Source organism: Ooceraea biroi, chromosome 9 (genome assembly GCF_003672135.1).
Source record: "Ooceraea biroi isolate clonal line C1 chromosome 9, Obir_v5.4, whole genome shotgun sequence".
In the NCBI taxonomy this organism is placed as follows: Eukaryota; Metazoa; Arthropoda; class Insecta; order Hymenoptera; family Formicidae; genus Ooceraea; species Ooceraea biroi.
Genome location: NC_039514.1, coordinates 10,497,427 through 10,517,461, shown reverse-complemented (window position 1 = coordinate 10,517,461; position 20,035 = coordinate 10,497,427). Strand labels below are relative to the sequence as shown.

Genomic DNA, 20,035 nt, shown 5'->3' with positions numbered 1-20,035 from the left:
CTTTCGCCGATTTTCTTGCAGTCCGCTGGAGAAAACGGAGAACTGCGCGTTTGTGTGCAGAGTAACTTATTCAACACGTCGGCTTGCTCCTCTCTTTCTCTTTTTCTCTCTCTCCCTATCCCTTTCTTCTCTCCATTCATTGTGGCAATGAGAAACCGTGATATAGAGCATGGGAAACGGGAAAAACCGGACAATACAGGAGAGAGAGAGAGAGAGAGCCAGCGAGAGCGGCGCAAGTGCGAGTCAGACGGCAGAGTTGTGGCCTCGCTATCGTCGTGTTAAATATTTAAAAAACCCAGTGTTTGTGAATGTTTCGCGGCTATCGTAAATAGGAGGGACGTGTGAAATGAAAGCGGCGGCGGCGCGCAATGAAAATGTAACACGCGCCGTTACTTTGATGCCAGCGAGCGAACGAGCAGTTGTGTGGGCCTCGTCTCGCGATCGCGAAAAAGTTCACAAATTAACGCGATTACATGCGCAAATAAAGAGCGCAGCGCTGTCATTGCTGAAAGGCAGCTGTCTCTCTTTCTGTTTTCTGCAAAAACGCCCTGAAATGCAATCGGCGGTAGGGGCGGCCGAAACGCGACAAAGCGGAAGCGACGACGAGCGAGCGAGCGTCAAGCTCGAACGCGCGCAGAACGAATGCAATTATGCGCAATGCGCGCGCGCGTGTGCGCGAGCGAGCGAAGCGAGCAAGCGGACAAACGCGCGCATTCTACGCGAGTTCGTGTTTATAATTTTCTTTGAGGCGACAAATTCCATTCGCGTCGCTTCCGCTTTGAATGCGCCGCACGACAACGCATGCATTTAAACGAGGTAGTTAATCTTCATTCGGCGCTTTCCACGAGCGGGTTAAATCGGTTGAGAAGCTGCAAAAATACCGACCGGAAAGGTGCGCGACGACGAGTTGCATTTTGCATCGATTTGCGGGGTTGAAGGAGCCAGGTGGGATGAAACGGGAGACGAGCGGTGTGGAGCGAAGGCCTGAAAGATCGCGGAAGTGTGCGAAACGCTTCTCCTGTGAATCGGTGGATTCCAGTGCGGACTCTGGTTCAAGTTGGTCCTTGGATTAATTAATTAATTAATTAATTAGCGAGGTCGAGAGGAGCCGTGCTCTTAAGGAGAAAGGCCGCGCGCACTTTTAAATCCGCGAGGATTTCTTTGACTGCTCGGTGATGTTTATTTAATGGCGATTATGAATGGTAATTCAAATTAACGTAACTGCGTGAAAAATTTTAATTATAATCCCTCTTTTAAAGAGCCGTGGAGAGGAGGGCGAACGAAGAGATAGAGGGCCTGAGAGCGAGGGAGAGAGAAATAATTTTCCTCTGCCGGTTATAATTCAATTAATGCAACTTAATTGCTTCGTAATGGTGACGTAATGAAATCAAATGCAAATTTGCAAAGGTTTGCACAGGTGACTTTAATGAATATATTTTATAAAACATAAAGGCCGTGCGTGTGCGTTTGCGTGTGCGTGTGCATATTGTATGTTTCTCCATTATAAGAGAGAGAGTCAGGCGACAATATGAAATAATATTAATTGAATCATGGTCACTTGGAAAAATGGTCGCGTATAAAATTTATGTCGATTACGCGGAGTACGCTTTAGTCTCTGCCGAGTTCATCGTTTTTATTTATTTCTATAATAAAATACGATGATATATCCGTCAACAATCGTCGCGCGCCAGTACTTCAGTAAAAATATGCATGATATGCATAATGCGCGAGCGTAATCCCCTTGTCTCATGCATGACGGTGCATGTGCGTTAATAAAACTACCAGAAGAACGTTAATTTCGTCTAGAAAATTTAAAAGCCATTCGTCTTGCTTTAGATCGTCTACTTAATTGCAATTATAAATGTTCGTCTTAGCGTCTCGACTAACGAGCTCTTCCGAAATATGTTAAGCAAACTCTATCCCAGAATTTGCGCATATTTCTCGCGGCCCCGGACAGTTTTATTATTCGAAAATAGGACGCGATGTTTAACGCGCGGCAATTAACTTCTGACAATACTGATGAATCCGCTCGCCTGCGGGATTCCGCTCGAAGCGCTTACTTGCACGCGGATAATAATAACGGACGGCGGTAATGTGAATTAATCGCACGTTCAGCATCGTTATTATCAGTGGCGCTCGATAAGATCGGACGATATCCAGCATTGTTCAAGCTATCACGTGTCATTTCCGTCTCGAGAAGAGTCACGGTGATTCGATGCCGATGGATTTTCCGGAGCACGGTAAATCGCGCCACGTGGCGACGGTAACGCGACAGATTCCTTCGGAATCGTCTGCGAGGAGAACCGGCAAACTCGCGCATTTCATGCACACTCCGAGCGACCTCCGACATCACCCCCATCGACGACTGCATATATCGATAGTCCATTCGCGGCGGTGTCTCGCGTGATTAGAAAACTTCGATTGCCAGATTACGCGCGCGCGGAGGGGGCGCCGGAGATTTACGGAGTCTATCGAGGGGGCGACGGCCTCTTATTGATACCAACACGTCGGGGAACTTCGAGGGGGAGGGGTGCTCCACCGTCAAGCGGTCGCCGTCACCGTCGTCACCTCATCGGCAACTTCTTTTCCCCCTGTGATCGTGAAAATTGCTCGCGGCCTCGTTAAGCTCCGAATTCTTCGACGGATTTTCCGTCCCGCGGAAATCTGCATCCTCACTCCTTTCGGGCTGAGGCACGGGGATGGCGGCAGTCGATCCCGAAATTTTAAGATACCTCCGCCTTTCCGCTGGGACGAAGCGCGGCTTGCGGATGCGGTTGCGGTGACGACGCGCACGTGCGACTTTTGCATCGCATTACGCAGCGCAGAGAGTGCAGCCCCTCCATTAATCGCGTACCTCCATTATCCGAATATTCTATTATCAGAGCGCTCTGCGCCACTCGTGAGCGCTCTGTTACGCGAGCGAGATATTTTCTTGTTATCCTCTCCGTCCTGCCACTATTATATGTCGATATTATTTTCTTCTTTTCCACGTACAACAATACTCTTTAAAATAACAACCGGGTAAGCAGGTGAGCACTAGACAAGAATTGCGAGAACATTGCGGCAGGAGATAAAGAAGGAGGGAGGTCCTTGGAATTTTCCGCGAGAAATATACGCGGAGCATCGTCGCGATGTTTCGCGTAGACGCGCTGTACGCATTTCTCGCTGCGATGATATTCCGAATTGCAGTGAATTATACATAAATTGTTATTACCCGCATTTCAATGAGACTTCATTAAAGAGAGAATTGTGTATTCCGCGGACATCAGTCATAATGGAACCGCGCAGTAATAATAATAGATGATGCGCGCGGAATAATCCGCGTCCGTCAAGAAAAACGCGAACGATATGCGCGAAGGAAAAATTCGGGACTGGTCGAGCGAGCGAGGGTGAAACCTTCCGGAAACGGAAGGGAAGAACGCGCGAGGGGTAAATCTCTACTTTTACTAAAGGAAATCCTGATTCAGCGTTCCCTCGCGTGAACGGTCGACGCGACTGTGTTTATCGGCGCGTCGAGTGCAGCGAACTAAAGACCCACCCCCTCGGCGGGGTTCGTTAATAATGCGAAATATAATAACGTACGTAATAATCGGGTGGAATCCCGACGGTCGTCACCAAAACCCCCAAAGTGCGACCCTGCTCGCTGTTCGCGGTGCGGCAGCAACCGTCGAAACTCGTTCCCAGCAGAGCACTCGTCTCACGTTACAACGTAACGCACGCGAGAGTTAACGCGACGCGAGCGAGCGAGGGAGCGGCGAGCATTGCGCGATTCGCCATTCCGGACAATGAGGTGCGCATCGCGAATGCATCCCGGTGGTGCAAGTGCGATCCTCGCGTCCGATTCGCCGGAGAAGCAAGCTTGAATACGAGGATCATTGCTCGGGCTCCTTTTTTGTTATTCATTTTGCAACGCGGCAGGCAGGCTGTTTAGCGGCGCGTGTTGCGCGCCAGCGATAAGCTTGCTCTCTCAAAACGCAAGTGTTATCGAGCGTGAGGAGCAAGTATAAAGAGGAGAAAACCGTGTTATACGGTGTGCAGTATGTTTGAAAAATAGCAGATTCAAAAGAACCGAATGGAACAAGATGCTCGAGCAGGACAGGAATTGTTCGAACGCGTTGCTGAGTCTCTCAGTAGAAAAAGTAGAAAAAGCCGACATGTAATCAGACATCCACGCGCGGCTGGAAAATAACGGAACTGAAAAGTCAAGTGAAAAAAGTCGCACGAGTCAAGCAGGCATTGTCGAAATCCATTCATGGGAGTCTCAGTGGGAAAAGCCAGCGTGTAGTCAGATATACGTATATGTGTGTCTGAAAAATGACGGTATTGAAAAGTCAGTGAAGAAAGTTGCTTATGTTAGACAGGACTCGCCAGGATGCACCTCCGAGTCTCTCAGTAGAAACAGCCGACATGTAGTCAGACATGCATGCACACGTGAGAAATAACGGGATTGTTATTGATTCAAACATCAGTATGTGTAAAAATCGGTTATTTTATTTAAAATCTTTCCGGCATCGATACAGTATTGAACACGGTCATGGAACGCGGATAGCTTTCTGGAGATCCGTTTTCGAAATCGTCAGGAGGATTCTCGTACGGATACGTTCAATGATTGATTGTTGGGATTCCCTAGATTATTAAGCGCGTCCACAGAATCACCGATCATTTTGCATAATATGATGTGCATGTATCCGCGATTGCAAATGGAGCGATCAATCAGGGCGATATTTCTACGCAGGCACTTCCGGCCGGACCAGAAGTGCACTCTAGACGACATGCGTGTGCCACGCTTGTTCCCCAAAATAAAATACCATCTCCGTTCGCTGCAGTGTGTTTGTCGGCGTCCAGTTAGCTCGGCGTTGCTTCCAGGTAGTGTAGATATTTACGCGGGAAACACCCTTGTACGCGCGCGTGCATGCTGTGTGTGTGTGACGAACAAGCTGAACATCCCTCCGACGAACCGCTTTCCGGGCCTAAACTCGGCAAGAGAGAAAGACTGAACGAGAGCGAGGGAGAGAAGGATAGGGTGAACCAGCGAGCAACCCCCGTGCGTACTCGACTTACCGCCTTACCGGAGATGCGTAAAACAGCCTTTACGACACAAGGGTGCGCGTACAAACACGGTTCTCGTCCGCGCGCGGTGGATAACGCCGTGGCGGTTCGTCATTGTCCCTTAAAGGAGCCGCGTGCGCAGCTCGTTAAGGACAAAATTCCCCGGGCTTATCACCGTCGCGAGGAAGAGGGGAATTTAACTAATTAACCGAGGAAAGGACAGGCCTCGCGGGTATTTCGCCGTAATTAGCGACGAAATGCACGCCCGTAATGACGTTTACGAGAAAACCTTCTTTCCCTTCTCCGACCCTTCTTGCCCGCCGCCTTACCTTCTTGCGCGATCTTCAAAAGTCACGTCGCGGTTGCTCGTGCCCATCCTCCTCTACTCTTATTCCTCTCTCTCTCTCTCTCGTTCTATCTTTTCCACTGTATCTCGTATCACGAGGCGATTATAATGATAATGACGTGCGTCGGTCGTGGTGGCCTGTGATGTCAGCTGCAAATGAATGTTCATCGAGGAATACCTTGCTTCTCCAAAAGGTTGATTGAAGACACTTTCTCGGAAGAAACACGAATCTCGCGACTACCGCGAGTTCAGAGAGGCTTTGGGGAATTAATAATTAAGTTTTAGATTCACTCATTTCGGTGTAAGGGATTTAAGGAAATTTAGTTTGCGGAAAGGTTGTTCTCATGTTAACTTTTCTCCTCGTGTTTCTTACGTGGAATTATATTGCATTACGTTGCTCCTACGTAATTATCTTCTTCTTAATTGACTGATATTAAGCGCGTCCGATAAAAGTGGCAATTATTATTATATCGTTATGACATTTTCGCACAGCATCGAGAATGTTTATGAATTATCGTCTTACGGAGCATCTCTTCACGATCTTCCTGATTATTTGAAGTTGCATGCGAAATTGTCGGACGCGTTTAAAATTTCTTGTGGAATTGAGAAAATTTCCGTTAAATAAGTAGTTTCAAATTTGCAACTGCTTCCTCTTTTCGTTCCTCCATTGTCTTCTATTTTTCCAGTCACGTGTTTCTAGAATGTTTTAGTGAGAACTACCAGATATCGGCGTATGAATCCTGTTATTTTTTGTGAACACACCGTTAAAATAAAATCCAAATTTCCGCTCATTGGTTTTACATAATTTCCAATAATTTTTGCTATTTCAATCTCCAACATACCGTGAATGTTCGACAATGCGCGATCAAAAGAACGCACCAAAAATGAAGGTACAGGACATTGTTTATGCTCGTCGATAATTTCCGACGACGATGACGGCGCGGTCGCGTAAATTGCGTGCTCGCAACGGCCCATGCGTTCGCGCAATTCGGCCGAAATGTTATATTTGTCGTTAAAGCGTTAATACGCGTACATGAACGCGCGATGCGCCTCGCCGGACGCGGCATTGATCAGCGCGCGATCGATACCGAAACTCGATATTGCCGTGCGATTTAATTGTGCCGCCGCGTAATTATCTCGATGCTAACAATAACAATAACAGGGCGTGAAAAGTTTTGCAATTTGCTCAGAGCCCGCGAGAATAATGCAGAAAGCCCACCCGAAGCGACTAGTGTATATCAGGTGTCACGTTTTACGACAATCTCGCTGTCATTTTTTTCGAAACCGCTGATATAATATAAACCGATGTATAAACAGCATTTCTGAGGGAAGAGCATTTATTCGAATCAGGTGTGACGGAATAAAGTGCACATTTCACAGCCATCATGCACAATACGTCTGTAAAACAACGGAATTGAAAAATCGAGTAAAAAGCATCGAGTGAAAAGCATCTCCTGTCTGAAAGGTATAACTTTCTCGCTTTCGAATGTCTCCATAAAGAAAGAACTCAATGTGTCCTATTCGAAAATATAATTTTAGATAAAAAGTTGCAAGTATGTGGTCAATAGTCCTTTGTGCATTTTTTCAAAAAAATTCTATAGAATATTATATAAAATATATTTAGAACATATTACAGAATTATAGAATTAAATTATTTTTATAGAATTATTGTAGAACAGTACGGCAACTGTATGGCGGTTTTTTCTATTGAGACATTTAAAAGTGAAGGAAGTCGTATCTGTCAAAATGCGATATCTTTCGCTTTCGAATGTCTCAGTAGGGCACACTGTATTCTACAACAATTTCATGATACTTTTTTTAAAATCTGGAGACGCACGGAGGGCTGATGACAACGCATTTACGACTTACACAGAAAATTATTTTTTCAGATAGAGCGTTGAATTCTTTCTTACTTTTCTACGTTGATAACCACCGCTGAGATACCTCATACGAATCATGGACCATCTCGCAAAGTAGCCGAAAGTTTTCCGAGCGTAGAAACTTGAGAACCTCCAAGACGTCATCAGTTTTCCCATCTAAAATTAATTTTCTCACGAGAGGGACCAATTCTTTATATATTCTTCGTTTAATTTTCTCCGTGAGAGGATCACCGTTCGCTTTGTATTCATATTTGTCTAAACTGCTCGGTGTTGCCAGGCGAAATTCTCAACGCTTCTCGCCGCGTGACACATTTTACCATGGAATGTCAGGCACGTCTTAGAAGCCCGGATAGTTGCGGGATAGTCAGACGGGAGGATCCGCGGCGGATCCACGAAGGGGGTCACACCGAAGTTCGAGTGTCACGCTGGAAATTTGCGGGGTGAGCACCACCGGGTACTGGTGTGACTATAATTTTTCGCGCGCGCGTCCGGATACCGGAAAATCAAAGGGTGCAACGGTAACCTGCGACTCGCGGTTCGCGAGTTAAATCGGAGAAACGACGCGAATCGGTAATGAAGCCGCGCGAGCATGCATTATTCACGCGCGCGAGCAAGCGCGAGCGCAGCCCCAAGTGTTTGTATTTTAAAGTGACGCGCCGAGCATTAATATTGCATAACGCTGTGGCTTCGAAAGCAGCTTCGACGCATCGCGCCAAGTCGATCCAAATTCTCAACTTCCGCGGGGCATCGATGTTATTCCTCGCTTACTAATGCGCCATTGCCGTCCGCGAGCCACCGTGGGATAATAATACAGAACGATGGAAAATTAAATGATAAACTTTGCGCTGAGAGCGCGCGACGCAACTGAAACTTCTTATTCCGTGGAGTCGAGAGTTTCCACTATCCCCGTGGAGCTTTAATTCATTCCAATACGATGACCACGTCTATCTATCGAATCCGCGAGAAATCGCGCCGTTGGTCACACGACTGCTCGCGAGACGCGGAGCAAATTCTCAGGATACGAGGAAAGAAAAATCATGCGGTCGCGGCTTGTCTCTCAAAAAAAGAAGTATGCGATACGTAACAAATAATAAAAAACGTGATGATAATAAATAAAATATAAAATAAATACATTTCTTTCCGGCATTTCTTTCCGATAGCGCTCGCGATTCACGCTCGTCGTCTTGTAGCGAGCTCCGAGCTGAATTCGAGAACACGTCGTTCGACGATGTCCGATAAGAATTAAGCGTCGCGACTCGAGTTGAATGTCGGGGCGCTCAGGAGTTTCGGTCGACCGGGGCATTCTCCGGCGGGAGCGGGCTTAATATTTAAAAATAGCGCGCAATTTGGCGGAAGCGTGCTGGCGCGGCTCGATTGGCCCGCCGAGATTTCGGTAGGGCCGGGCGATCGGAAGGCAACCACGGTGCGGGGTACGTGATTGGCTGATTGGCCGGACCGATTTCTAAGTCCGGGCACGCCACGCAACGCGACTCTAACTCAACAACGAGAACGCTCGCCTCCTGACTGGAATTTTTTCCATGTAATTACGTACTATACTTGCCCCCGCCCTTTCGACCCCTCGACTCCCCGCTTCTGGATTCTTTCTCTCTCTCTCTGCCCCGTACCGGATTCTAACTCTATCGATCCGACCCACGGCAACCCCGAATATTTTTTACACTGTATTCGCCAAGTCCGCCGCGAGCTGGACGTATCGAATGTACATTGTCTGTTTCACGGGATCCCAAAGCGCCTGAAGACGACGAGCCTGAGAGACGATCTCATGGGGAATCTTGGTCTTCCACTCTCCTGGTTTCTCCCCGGAATATAAACGTATAATTATTACACGGGAATAGATCAGAGATACAGGGCTGCAGGGATGCAGGCAGCGTGCACCTCATTCGAAGCTGTGAACAATCGGAGGAGCGGCGATTTTTAATTAACGGATTACGTTGATCCGCGCGGGTCGACGTCAACTCTTGAGAAACGCGTCCAACGCGAACGCGGACTCTCCCTCGCCCCCTCGTGGATGGGACACATTAATCATTTAGGCACGTCCGTTGCTTCGTCACCGTGTTTGGTCACGCTCTTACGTCCGCGCCGTCACTTCCGGTCGGTGATAATGAGGGACACAGGCGCACCGCGCCCTGCGAGGAACCGTGCGAGGGGTGCGTGCTTCCGGGGTGCCGCCGTAAGAGGAAGGGGGAGGCTGGGCGGCGGGGGTATACGCGTGTAAATTCGCGGATCACGCGTGCGGCACCCCGACTGCCCTGGAATGCGCGGGGATAGGAGGGGGTGGCTACAAATTGCGTCCATTACTCTTGCAACCGCGTCGCACCGCTCCGATCCCGGCCGCCCGGCATCGCGCGCGCGCCTCCGACTACCATTGTGCATGAAATGATTATGGTGGCGCGGTATGAGGTCGCGGGGTCGCGCGAAGCCGTACGTCACTTAGATTGGCCCGTTGGCAGTTACAAAAGGCGAGAGGAGGAGCGGACGCCGCGCGATTATGCGCTACGGGGCGCGCGACTCGATGCTGGAAGCTGCGTCTCTTTCGCGTTGGCACGTCGCCGCCGCGACGTCGGCAGACACCGTCTGGATTTATGAGCGTGTTCTCGTTCTCGTTCTCTACTCTCTCGCTTGCTCGAGCAGGATTAGGCGATGAAGAGCACATCCGCTTGCGCGCGCGAGACAACAATGGGGAATGACGCGTGTCCGCCATTTTCCACGGGGTTTTCTTGGCATTTTGCGGTTCGTCCTTAATTCGTTGAATCCATGGTGAATCCGTGACGAGTCCAAAGAGAGAGAGAGTCCGGGCAGTTTTGAGCGAGCAGTACTTGCATGATGTAACGATTGCTCATCGAGCAAGTTTCCTACTGCAAAGCAGAAAGGGGGAATTTCAACTGGATTCTTTTTTTATTACGGAAAATTTGCCCTCGCTCAGCAATTCGAGCGCGCGGAATTCGAACAGAGAGAAGTAAAATATTTTTCGAACCGCAGCGAACTTTCGAAAAATTGGGAGTCGCACCCCGGAGCGTCCGCCTGACTGCTCTCTACTTTCTGAATACGTCGATTGCTGATCCTCCATTCGTAAACTTTCCAGGGACCGCCTGGCGCTCGACGGCTCTTTTATATGCTGCGATCGACATGAGAATAACATGCATCGATTCTGTACCCTGTACTTTCGCGCGGGTTTACCGATGCGAGCGACAACGTACAGTTGCATCTCTTTAGATGCAACTGCGCATGTAAAAAATTATTTATTCGTTCATTTCTTCGTATCAGAACGTCGTGAACGGTTTCTCCCTCTTCATGAATCTCCCGTGCATTTCTTTGTCTCTCCCCCAATGCCATTCGAAGATCGCAAAATGAATTTCGAACGGCCGAACGAACGGCGCGTTGCGGTATTTAATCGAAATTGTAACTATGATTAATATCTGCACGCGAAAAACGTACGCGGAATACGCGTCGCAATCACGCGGTACAAGCACCATAATTAGCGCGCCATCCCTTACGCGGCGCCATTGAGAGCAGCCGGCGTATTCAGGCTCGGTGTATTGAACGCCGACCACATTTCGAGCCGGCATTTCAACAGAAACGTAGAGTCCTTTTACGTTGCATCGCGCTCGTCCGAGCTCGCCGTCCGGTCAATCCGTCTGCGGACGTCGCCGACGCCTCCCTTCCTCTTTTCATCCCGAGGTAGGTAGATAGGTAGGGAGGCACCAGGGCTGAAGGCTCGCACAAAGCCAGGCTTGCTTAATAAGTGCCTACCCCCTTTTTCACGTGCATCGCCCTTTTCTCGTTCGTCCTTCTCCCCGCGCTTTGCGGGGTAAACAAAAGAACCTCTGCCGACAAAGGGCCCGCCAAGATTAGCCCCCGCGGGCCCTTTCGCGGTAACTAGCGTGAATTCGCGAATCTCCCTTTTCCGGCCGCGGGATTAGCGGGATTAAAAAAGAGCCTTCAACCGCTCTTCTTTATCAGTTTGCGCTAAAAGAAATTGCCGAGTAGACGTTGTGCTTGTATACAGTATGTCTGAAAAATAACAGGACCGACACATCATTTTAAATAGCATTGCAAATTCTGTCCTGAGTTGTTCTCGAGCGAATTTTGCCACTATTAAATATATCAGTAGAGAACACCGCAATCAGACATACATTCATACGTCTGAAAAATAATGAGAATGGTACTGTATCAATCCAATTTCAGAATGGTTTTTCTCACTCCCGAATGCCTCAGTAGAAAAAATCGGCACGTGGTCAGACACACTGCGTCAGACATGTAAGTTAGAAACACAAAAAGAGTAAAATAATTTCACGTATCGAGGGATGCGCGTAAGACTGGCGCACGCCAAGTATTATAGAACAACGAGATTACAATCCGGCGGCAATTAAAATACCGGAAAAGAATAACGTCTTGCCAGGGGCGCGACCGGGGAACACGGTAATTCCATTATCCCTCCCCGTGCATGGTAACGGCATTAACCGTAGCAACGTCGGAAAGGTTAAACAAGACAGGAGAGGGAGGAGGGGGAGGGAGCGTAAAATATTCGCCAGATAATTTACGCGACGGCCTCAAAGTCGACCGCGACAAACGATCCGTCCGTTAGAGAGGCGGGAAGACACCCGGTATCGCGCGCGGTTCCACCCCCTTCCCGGCGCGGCGCCGGGGGTCGAAGCAAGTTTTAACTGCGGCTATAAATAACGGGGCGCAATTAAAGGCCCGACCCACCGACCCACCCATCCAACCCCCCGCGGCAAAGAGTGTAGCGAAACGATGGAAATGATGTCGTGTCGCGGGCTAATAGCGTAATGCGTGCATGTCGAGCTCGGCCTGGCCGGGGTGAGTCGCACTGGCTGGTACGAAACTCAGCCAGGGCTCGCTTCGCTTTTAACGGCCGAACTTGTAACCGCGCGTGTACACGCTGATAACTTCCGCCATCCTGCGTAGTACTGCCGCGGCGTAGTACAGCGCGCTTACCTCGAGGAGGATCAACCACCGTTTCATCCCTTACGCGCGCGATCAACGCGCGCAATCGACCCGCTTCCGACCTGGCGTCCGACGGTTTTTCTGATCCTGCTTAATCGACGCTGCACGGCAAACGGAACGGCGGAAGGAAGAGGGAGCAAGGGGGTTCGTTGAAAAACTACGTGTCGAAACTTCGGTTTTTGTTCCTCCTCATTGATCTCGATATCGAGGCGGAGAAACGGAAAAAAAGGATAGATAAATCGCGCAAATCGCGAGTCCGGATAAGCTCTTCGCTCCGAGTTACAAACGCGACTGAAGACAGACAGCCGATTTATCGCGATTCGGGATGTCGATAGAAAATTCTTCCAATTCAGTGGATTATTTCTGAGAGAGAGAGAGAGAGAGAGAGAGAGAAGGGGGGGGGAAGAAAGAAACAGCCCGTGAAAGAATCGTTGCGTACACGTTGCAGCTGCGAAATATCGCCAGTACGGCTCACGTCGTGAGCGAGAAGAATTAAACCATCATTTATAAAGTTTTATTAAAAAGCGAGAAATTTTTGGAGTTACATTTGTATCATAATTTGCGCAGATTAATATCGACCATGCACCTTGTTGTTGTTGTTATCAACTGGAGAGACCGGGAATAAAATGTAATTACTGGATTACAGGTTGGGCAGCATAAGTGAGAGAACAGATTAGATATTTTGTTACGTGCTGTTTCGCGAAATTTATCCGATCCGCGTAAATTCCGTAATGAAATTATCGCGCCGATACGATTCGATATCGAAATATGCCCGGTCGAGGTCACGTGCAACATTAATTACTGCAAGATCATAAATAAATTGATGAATTAACAATTTGGCGTCCCTTGTGATTAACGGCTCGCGGTTATAAAATTAATAGGCCATATTAACAGTGATTTTCACAGTCTATCAATTATTCTTGACATCAATGAATAATAAAATAATCGTTATCCTAACAATTGCCCAAATTAACAAATTAATTACTCTCTGCACTACCGTTTGATATTTTCCTTTTTTACACAGGTAGTTTAATTGCAACGAATTTCCAGTAATGCGTAAATTTACATTTTTTAGATGTAAATTTCAATTATGGGATATTTCAATTATGTTTATTGTATTTATACTCTTGTGCATTTAATTTAATATCGCATTTAATATCGCAACTTGGAATTATATATCATATGAAATTATTTTCCTTGTTTCATAATGCAAATTCTATTAAAAAGATAGTTACAATATAAATTATTGCCATTATATTTATTGTAAATTTCATATATAGCAACGCAGATTCTGTTTGTGACGCATACATTATTGCATACATTCGTAATCAATATATGAAATACAAATTTCTAATTAGTATACAATTAGTATATAATTAATAAGATAGATAGCTAAGTTGTAAAAAACAAATGCATAAGTTAAACAACTTTAAGATTTAAAAAGTTTTGCGGGTAAACTTTTAGGTGCAAAGCAAAATAAATAACAAAGTTCCTGTTGAAGTTTGTTATTTAAGTTTGTCGTTTAATTGCTGAGCGTAGGAAACACCGATTCGGAAAATTAAGATTTGAAAATCGCCAATTGCAAAATACATCATTTGTCGAATCTTTTATAAGGGGAAACTCAATTCTCGATATTCATCAAAGATTTAAAGATTGTGTCAAAGTTCGAATAATTAAGATACCAAGAATATAACGTTATAAATTGAATATAATACAAGAAATCTATGATCCGTTGTAATTTTCGAGAAATGTTATAAATAAATTGCACGCGACGTCATGATCACTGAACTGTCCAATTAAAAGTTGAACGCGTCCAAAGTAAGCACAGAGAGTCTGATTACATTTTCACTGAGGAAGAAACTCACTCCAGGATTGACAAGAGAAAAATTCCCAGAGAGAAGAAAAGAGTCGCAAGAAAACAACCGAAAAACCGGAGCGTTCCGCAAGAATGTAAATTATCGCTGAGCAAGATCATTAATGCAACGCGCGCGGTGCACGCGAGGACACTCGAAAAATCCGCGTGCGGCGAGGAAGAATGAACGAACGAACGAATGAACGGACGGACGGACGGACGGACGGACGGACGGACGTCGCGATGTTCTGACGTCGCGACGCTGTCCCCGACGAACGTCACGGACAATGCTCGTTTTATTACGAAGTTCGGCGACGGAGGAACGGCCGATTATTATTCGCCTCGCGTTGTCATATTCCATTAGCGTTGCTGCCTGTTACAGACTCCGCGCGCTCGGCATCACCCGCTCGCGCGTTCTCGCTCGCGCACTCGCGACGCCGAGCGGTTAGTTCGAGGAACAATTCACAACGCGATATAGGAATCACCCTTCAACCGCGTGCTGGAGATGACATCGATACTCGACTTCCCCTCGCCCACCACTCGGTCCGCCCGCGATCCTCTTCATCCCCCAGCGCTGCCCTTCCTTCTCGCTCTCTTTGTCCGCTCATCCCTCGCCCCTTCTCTCTCTCCCGCCGTCTCTCTTTCTGTCGCGCACGCTACTGCATCCGCGCGTACAGCTCGCGTATCGACTAAACTTCGCGGCGACGCCGACGCCCGCAACGATTAGCTGCGTCGCGGTGGCGAATGTCGAGAATTTCGTTTCGCCACCACTACCACCGCCGCCGTCGCGTTTAACCCCTTAATGCCCGGATTTGCTTCCGCCCACACGGCCAGGTTTATCGATGAATCAATCGTCTCGATCTTCGAAAAATCGAATCAAGAGAGACTGCGCGTTGGGGTGGCTCCAAAGCCGCAATTTTTTCGGCACGAACCATTGGATAATTAATAAAAGATCCGCGAGATTATTAGTAAGCGGAATTAATAGTTTTGGACGAATAAAATAAATGAACGCAAGTCTGAGCTAAGCGGCAGCGCTCGTCGACCGGAATGTTAACGCCGCTTTTGCCTGAAACTGGTCTTAGTCGGCATCTTTAGCGGCTCCGTGAGATACTCTCTTGCCTTCCCTTTCCTAATAAATCAGCCTCTTCCTCCTCCTACTCCTCCTCTTCGTTTACCTCAGTGTTGCTCCTTCACCCCGAAGTGCAACAAACATCCACCAAATCATCAATTTTCGGACGGCCTCATGAAATGCTCGCGGACCGACGTGTAAACAATTTGCGCAAGTAGCCGCGATAATGGAGGTGCGAGGCGCAGGACGAGGAGGTTGCGGATAAGGTACCAGAGTACGGCCAGGGTGCGGGAGGAAGAGGGGGGACGGACGGGGGTGTTTGGTTAGCTCACACAAAGGACGAAGCGCACCGCTGCGCACACAACGGAATCAGCCCGCTACTCTAACAAGGAACATCCACAAACCACCCGCTACCGAGGGGCTGGAATGAGGGAGGGACACGGAAGGGACGTGGATGATAGTGGTACAGGGACCCCACTACAGGACCTCGACGGTTTGCGAAACGTCCGGAAGTTAGCGACACGGATACGAGCAAACGTCTTGCGGGAGTTGGCGGGCGTGATGGAAGATGTTTTCGGGATGAAGTGATTTGCGGCTGGGGATGGAGGCTGGACGGAAATGCGGCAGCGCGGGGAAAAAGGAGGAAGGACGGGACGCAGTGTCCGTGAACTTGCGATTATTTCGACCGGTTCACTCGTGTCGTGACGATCTAACGCGGCGGAGTTTTATTTTCTACTGATATATCTGTTTTATTATTTTTCAAGCTATTATTTCCCTCTACTCCAATTTTTGTTATTTATTCAATCTTTTATTTTCCGATCCTTGGTTCAGTGGTAAGTTAATAATAGGGTACATTCATATCACTCTTTCTTCCGGCGTTCTTTCAATTACGCTTTTTTGCGTGGACTCCGCCGCTTGCGCTCTCTTTGTCTGTCGACTCCCGACTCTTTCCACTTTCTTCATTCAACCGCAAAGATGCAATCGGAACTATCTTTTTTTTCTGTACATTAGTTTTCCCTTGCATATGTGTACATGTGTGTATGTGTGCCTGTTCTTTGTCGTTTCTCCTGTTTTCTTCCTATTTTCTTCCTTTTTAATCCCTGCTCTTTCACTCTTCCCCTTGGCACTCTTCCTTCCTTCCTTATCGGTTCTGTCGTTCCGTCCTTCCGCCTCCGGCAGGGATGCTGCCACTATCTTAGTTTCCTCTGATATACGATGTCTTTGCATCTGAATATCTCAACCTTGCTCTCTATGATACGCAATACGTATCGCCGATTTCGCACGTTTGTCACAAGAGAGATACTTAATCACGATTCATTCCGGTTCTTCGCTACGCTCTCGCGAAACGATCGCTCTCGTTGCGCTCGTAACAACACATCGCACTCGGTTACTCACAGTTTTCGAGACTAATGATCCCGCACGCTCGACAGCTTTTAATCCGCGTGTTTATCACGCTGGCAACATTCGAGGGAAAATACGTACGTATGCGATCGGCGCGTACGTGCGAACATGCGCGGATCAATATCGTCGCCAACACCTGTTGCACGACTTTTGAATCACGCTGTACGAGACGAGCACGGAGTCGCGGTGGATGTCGAGGACGAGGACGAGAAGAATGAGAGAAATCTCCCGGTCGCTTCGTCGGATCGCGTCGGCAAGGGCGACGCGACGCGGCGCATTCATTATCAATCTCGCCGCAAGCGAGCCGGTCTCAAAGGCGGCTGGAAATTAATAACTGTTTGCGGAAACGCTGAGCGGAAACTTCGCGCTTCGTCGTCACCGCGCGTCTTCGTTTTATTATAATCCGCCGTAAAGCTGCGCGAGGGTTGCGAAGGGGCGCGGCGCGGCGATGAAAGCGAATTTTGCACCAATATGTTATAACGTGCGAACCGGTATTTCTAGAAATTTGCGATTATTCGATGTGTAATTAACATCGCGATCATTTGCCGAGGTAGCAGTGGCGGCAGGAGGTAAACCGCAAATGTAGCTGTACATATTAATAAATATAAATGGAGCTGTAATATTGGCATAATATGTGTATATATATATATATATATATATATAATAACGATATATTAATAATGAAATATGTTTAAACAATAGTATGTCTGGAAAACGACGAGATTAAAAAGTCGAGTGGAGAAGGCCGCATGCGTCAGACAAGACCTTTTCTATACCCAGCTCAGTAAAAAAATTCGTCATGTAGTCAGACACACTGCGTATGCCTAAAAGATAATGGAACTGACATTATATCAGTTCAGAGACCAATTCTATCCGACTCGTGCAGCTTTCTTCACTGCCAAATAGCCGAGTAGAGAAAGCCGACGTGCTCAGACTCAGCGCGTTCGACGGGACGCTGAAATCAAGACACGAGATGCGAGACGTGACTCCAGATTTAACATTACCGTAATTTCTGTTTGCAGATGTGAACATGGTTGCCGAGCCGAAGCCTCACCAAACCGGGCGCAAGCGGCAGAACGTCACCAAGACCGGCAACGATTGGTAATTTGTTCCTCCGCTTCTTTCTCATATTTTTAAACATTTTATGCAAATCTTTTTTCTTCTCCTTTCGGAATCTCACGTTGGCGAATAAAGTAACGCGAACATGATATTCTCTGATGAAACGGCGAATTTCTCCGCGTTGATCACGTCTCGCCGCGGAAAGTTGAAGCTTCCCGGGCTTCACCGATACCCCATAAATTCATTACATCACGTGTGATAACAGCGCGAGCCTCCTGCCGTGCGCATTTGTACAAATTTGTCGACAATCCACTCAAAACGGACAGCGGTGTTCTTTGGCACGTAGTCGCGCCATCTCATCCTATCCGCTCGATTTTTGCCGTGCTGCGCACGGCGGCATAAGTCTACCAGTGAGAAGAGTTTCATTCAAAGGACCGCTTTATCCCGGCCTTAAGGTGCCGACGAGCCCTAAACTCGATGTATAAACCCGAAAGCGCCCGGAGCGTGTTTTACGCGCGGTACGTGACCGCGAATTCACGAGCGGTGTCGCATGTTTGCGCGGGTTAACTCGCGCGAGACACACGCGCGCGGAATAAAAAAACCGAGAAAGAGAGAGAGAGAGAGAGAGAGAGAGAAGAGAGACAGAGGATCGTAATTGCATCGAATCGCACACACGTGGAAAGAGGTTTGTTCACAGCGCACGATGGACGAATTCGAGAGAGCCAGAAAGGCGGAGCGAGGGCAATAATAATCCGCGCGAGCTCTCGGCCGGAACAATGACAACTCGCGGAATTAATTTATGGAATTAATAACGGCGGAGGAACTACAGGCTGTGTTTCTCAGACCGATCGCTGTCCATCCTTCAATTAATTTAATTAATTCGCAACTGATCTGCCGTTTCAGCAAGAACATGGTGAACCGATAAGGTCGCGAGCAGTTCGGAATAAAGGATTTAACTATTCTGCCGATTGAATTTTAAAGGAACACTGTGAAAAAGTATATTATTGATGGCGCTCGAGCCCGCGCGCGCATTTTATTTCGCACTTTCGTTAAGAATTTAATTGCGGCTGCGTGTTCTCGGTAATCTGGCTCAGTGCTCGACACGACGAGTATTTGCCGTGAGAAAGAAGGAACTGTGGAGATATTTTGCAGCAGCTGATGCATTATCCGCGACAGATAGCGTCGTGGCGAACGTCGATACCTTTTCACGACCTAAGTCGCGTCTCTAGTCTTTTCTCCGTTCGCCGGTTCCTCGTTTTCTTTTCCTCTCTTTTTCACGCCCTTTTTCCCCTGTCAAGAGAGAAAAGAAAAAGAAAGCTCGAGTATTTTCCGAGTCATTTTAATCGTCTCCAAATTCCGATCATTCTAACCGATGCAATTTGTGTGGCTGTTGAATTTGTAAGATTAGAAAAAGAATATCTCTTGAAAATTGAGACCTCGAAAATAATAGTATAAGGTTTTCTTTAAGAGTTTTGTTAATTAAAAAGTTAATTAAATATACAAAATATAAATTGTCTGAACAATGTCTCATAGGATATGGTTCATTAAAAAATTTATTCTCCTCTCAAAGAGCGGCGTAAAAGAGGAGAACTAGTTAACAGGCACAGTTAACCGGGGAATTAGCCCATAACTAAAATATTCAATCATCTTGAAATTAATTTTACAACAAACTTTGTGTGTAACAAACTAAATGCGGAACAGTCTCACAGATTAGCCAAACTTTGTTTTGCACAGTAAACGCTACCGTTCGTCGGCACGCGTTTACACGTGGGGAAACAAAGATGAACAGCTTGAATATCAAAATGATCCGCGTGTGCTGGGGCGAAATTGCAATTAGTCAAGTTAACAGTAGCCCTCGCCTGAAACAACACTTGCACGTTTGTAGATTTCATGCTCGCTGGAGGGAAAATAAAACAGAAGTTTTCCCGGAAAGTACAGGTAACGTAGTAACACAAACCCGATCTATTTGCGATCCATTGTCAAGGGAAGAATCGACAAGTTATCCCGCCGAGAATCTTCCCTCGCGCGGTAAATGGCGGAATATCACGTACAAATTGAAATTGAGGAAATGTTCACGCGTAAAATGGATCGAACCGTCGTACTTTGAGAAATTGAGTGGAACGCCACCATGAATTAACCATTGGCGAGTACAGTATATCAAAATGGTCTAACATCGTGGCAGTTTCTCTTGCAGAAACGCGGAACTGCAGAAAGGTCCTGTATCCTTTTTCGCGCAAAAGGAACTCGGCGTTTGCGAGCGAGTTATATCTTCTAGCTCGCCTTATCTCTCTCATCTATTATATAATATTTAGATATGAAAGCAAAGCATCGAGAGTTTTCCGACGCGTACAAAAGAAGAGCACACTCGCGCATTCAACGCCGAGTTCACGTTCGTG

General features: G+C 47.4%; 1 protein-coding gene across 4 annotated transcripts in view; it reads left to right on the top strand.

Moving 5' to 3' along the window:
* LOC105284714 overlaps window positions 1-20,035 on the top strand; it is a 147,251-nt gene that overhangs the window by 93,793 nt on the left and 33,423 nt on the right. For all 4 annotated transcript variants that reach the window (XM_026972397.1, XM_026972396.1, XM_011348445.2 and 1 more), the window contains one exon: window positions 17,603-17,681. In XM_026972397.1, the coding sequence (XP_026828198.1) occupies window positions 17,603-17,681 (79 nt within the window). The remainder of the gene's footprint in view (window positions 1-17,602; window positions 17,682-20,035) is intronic.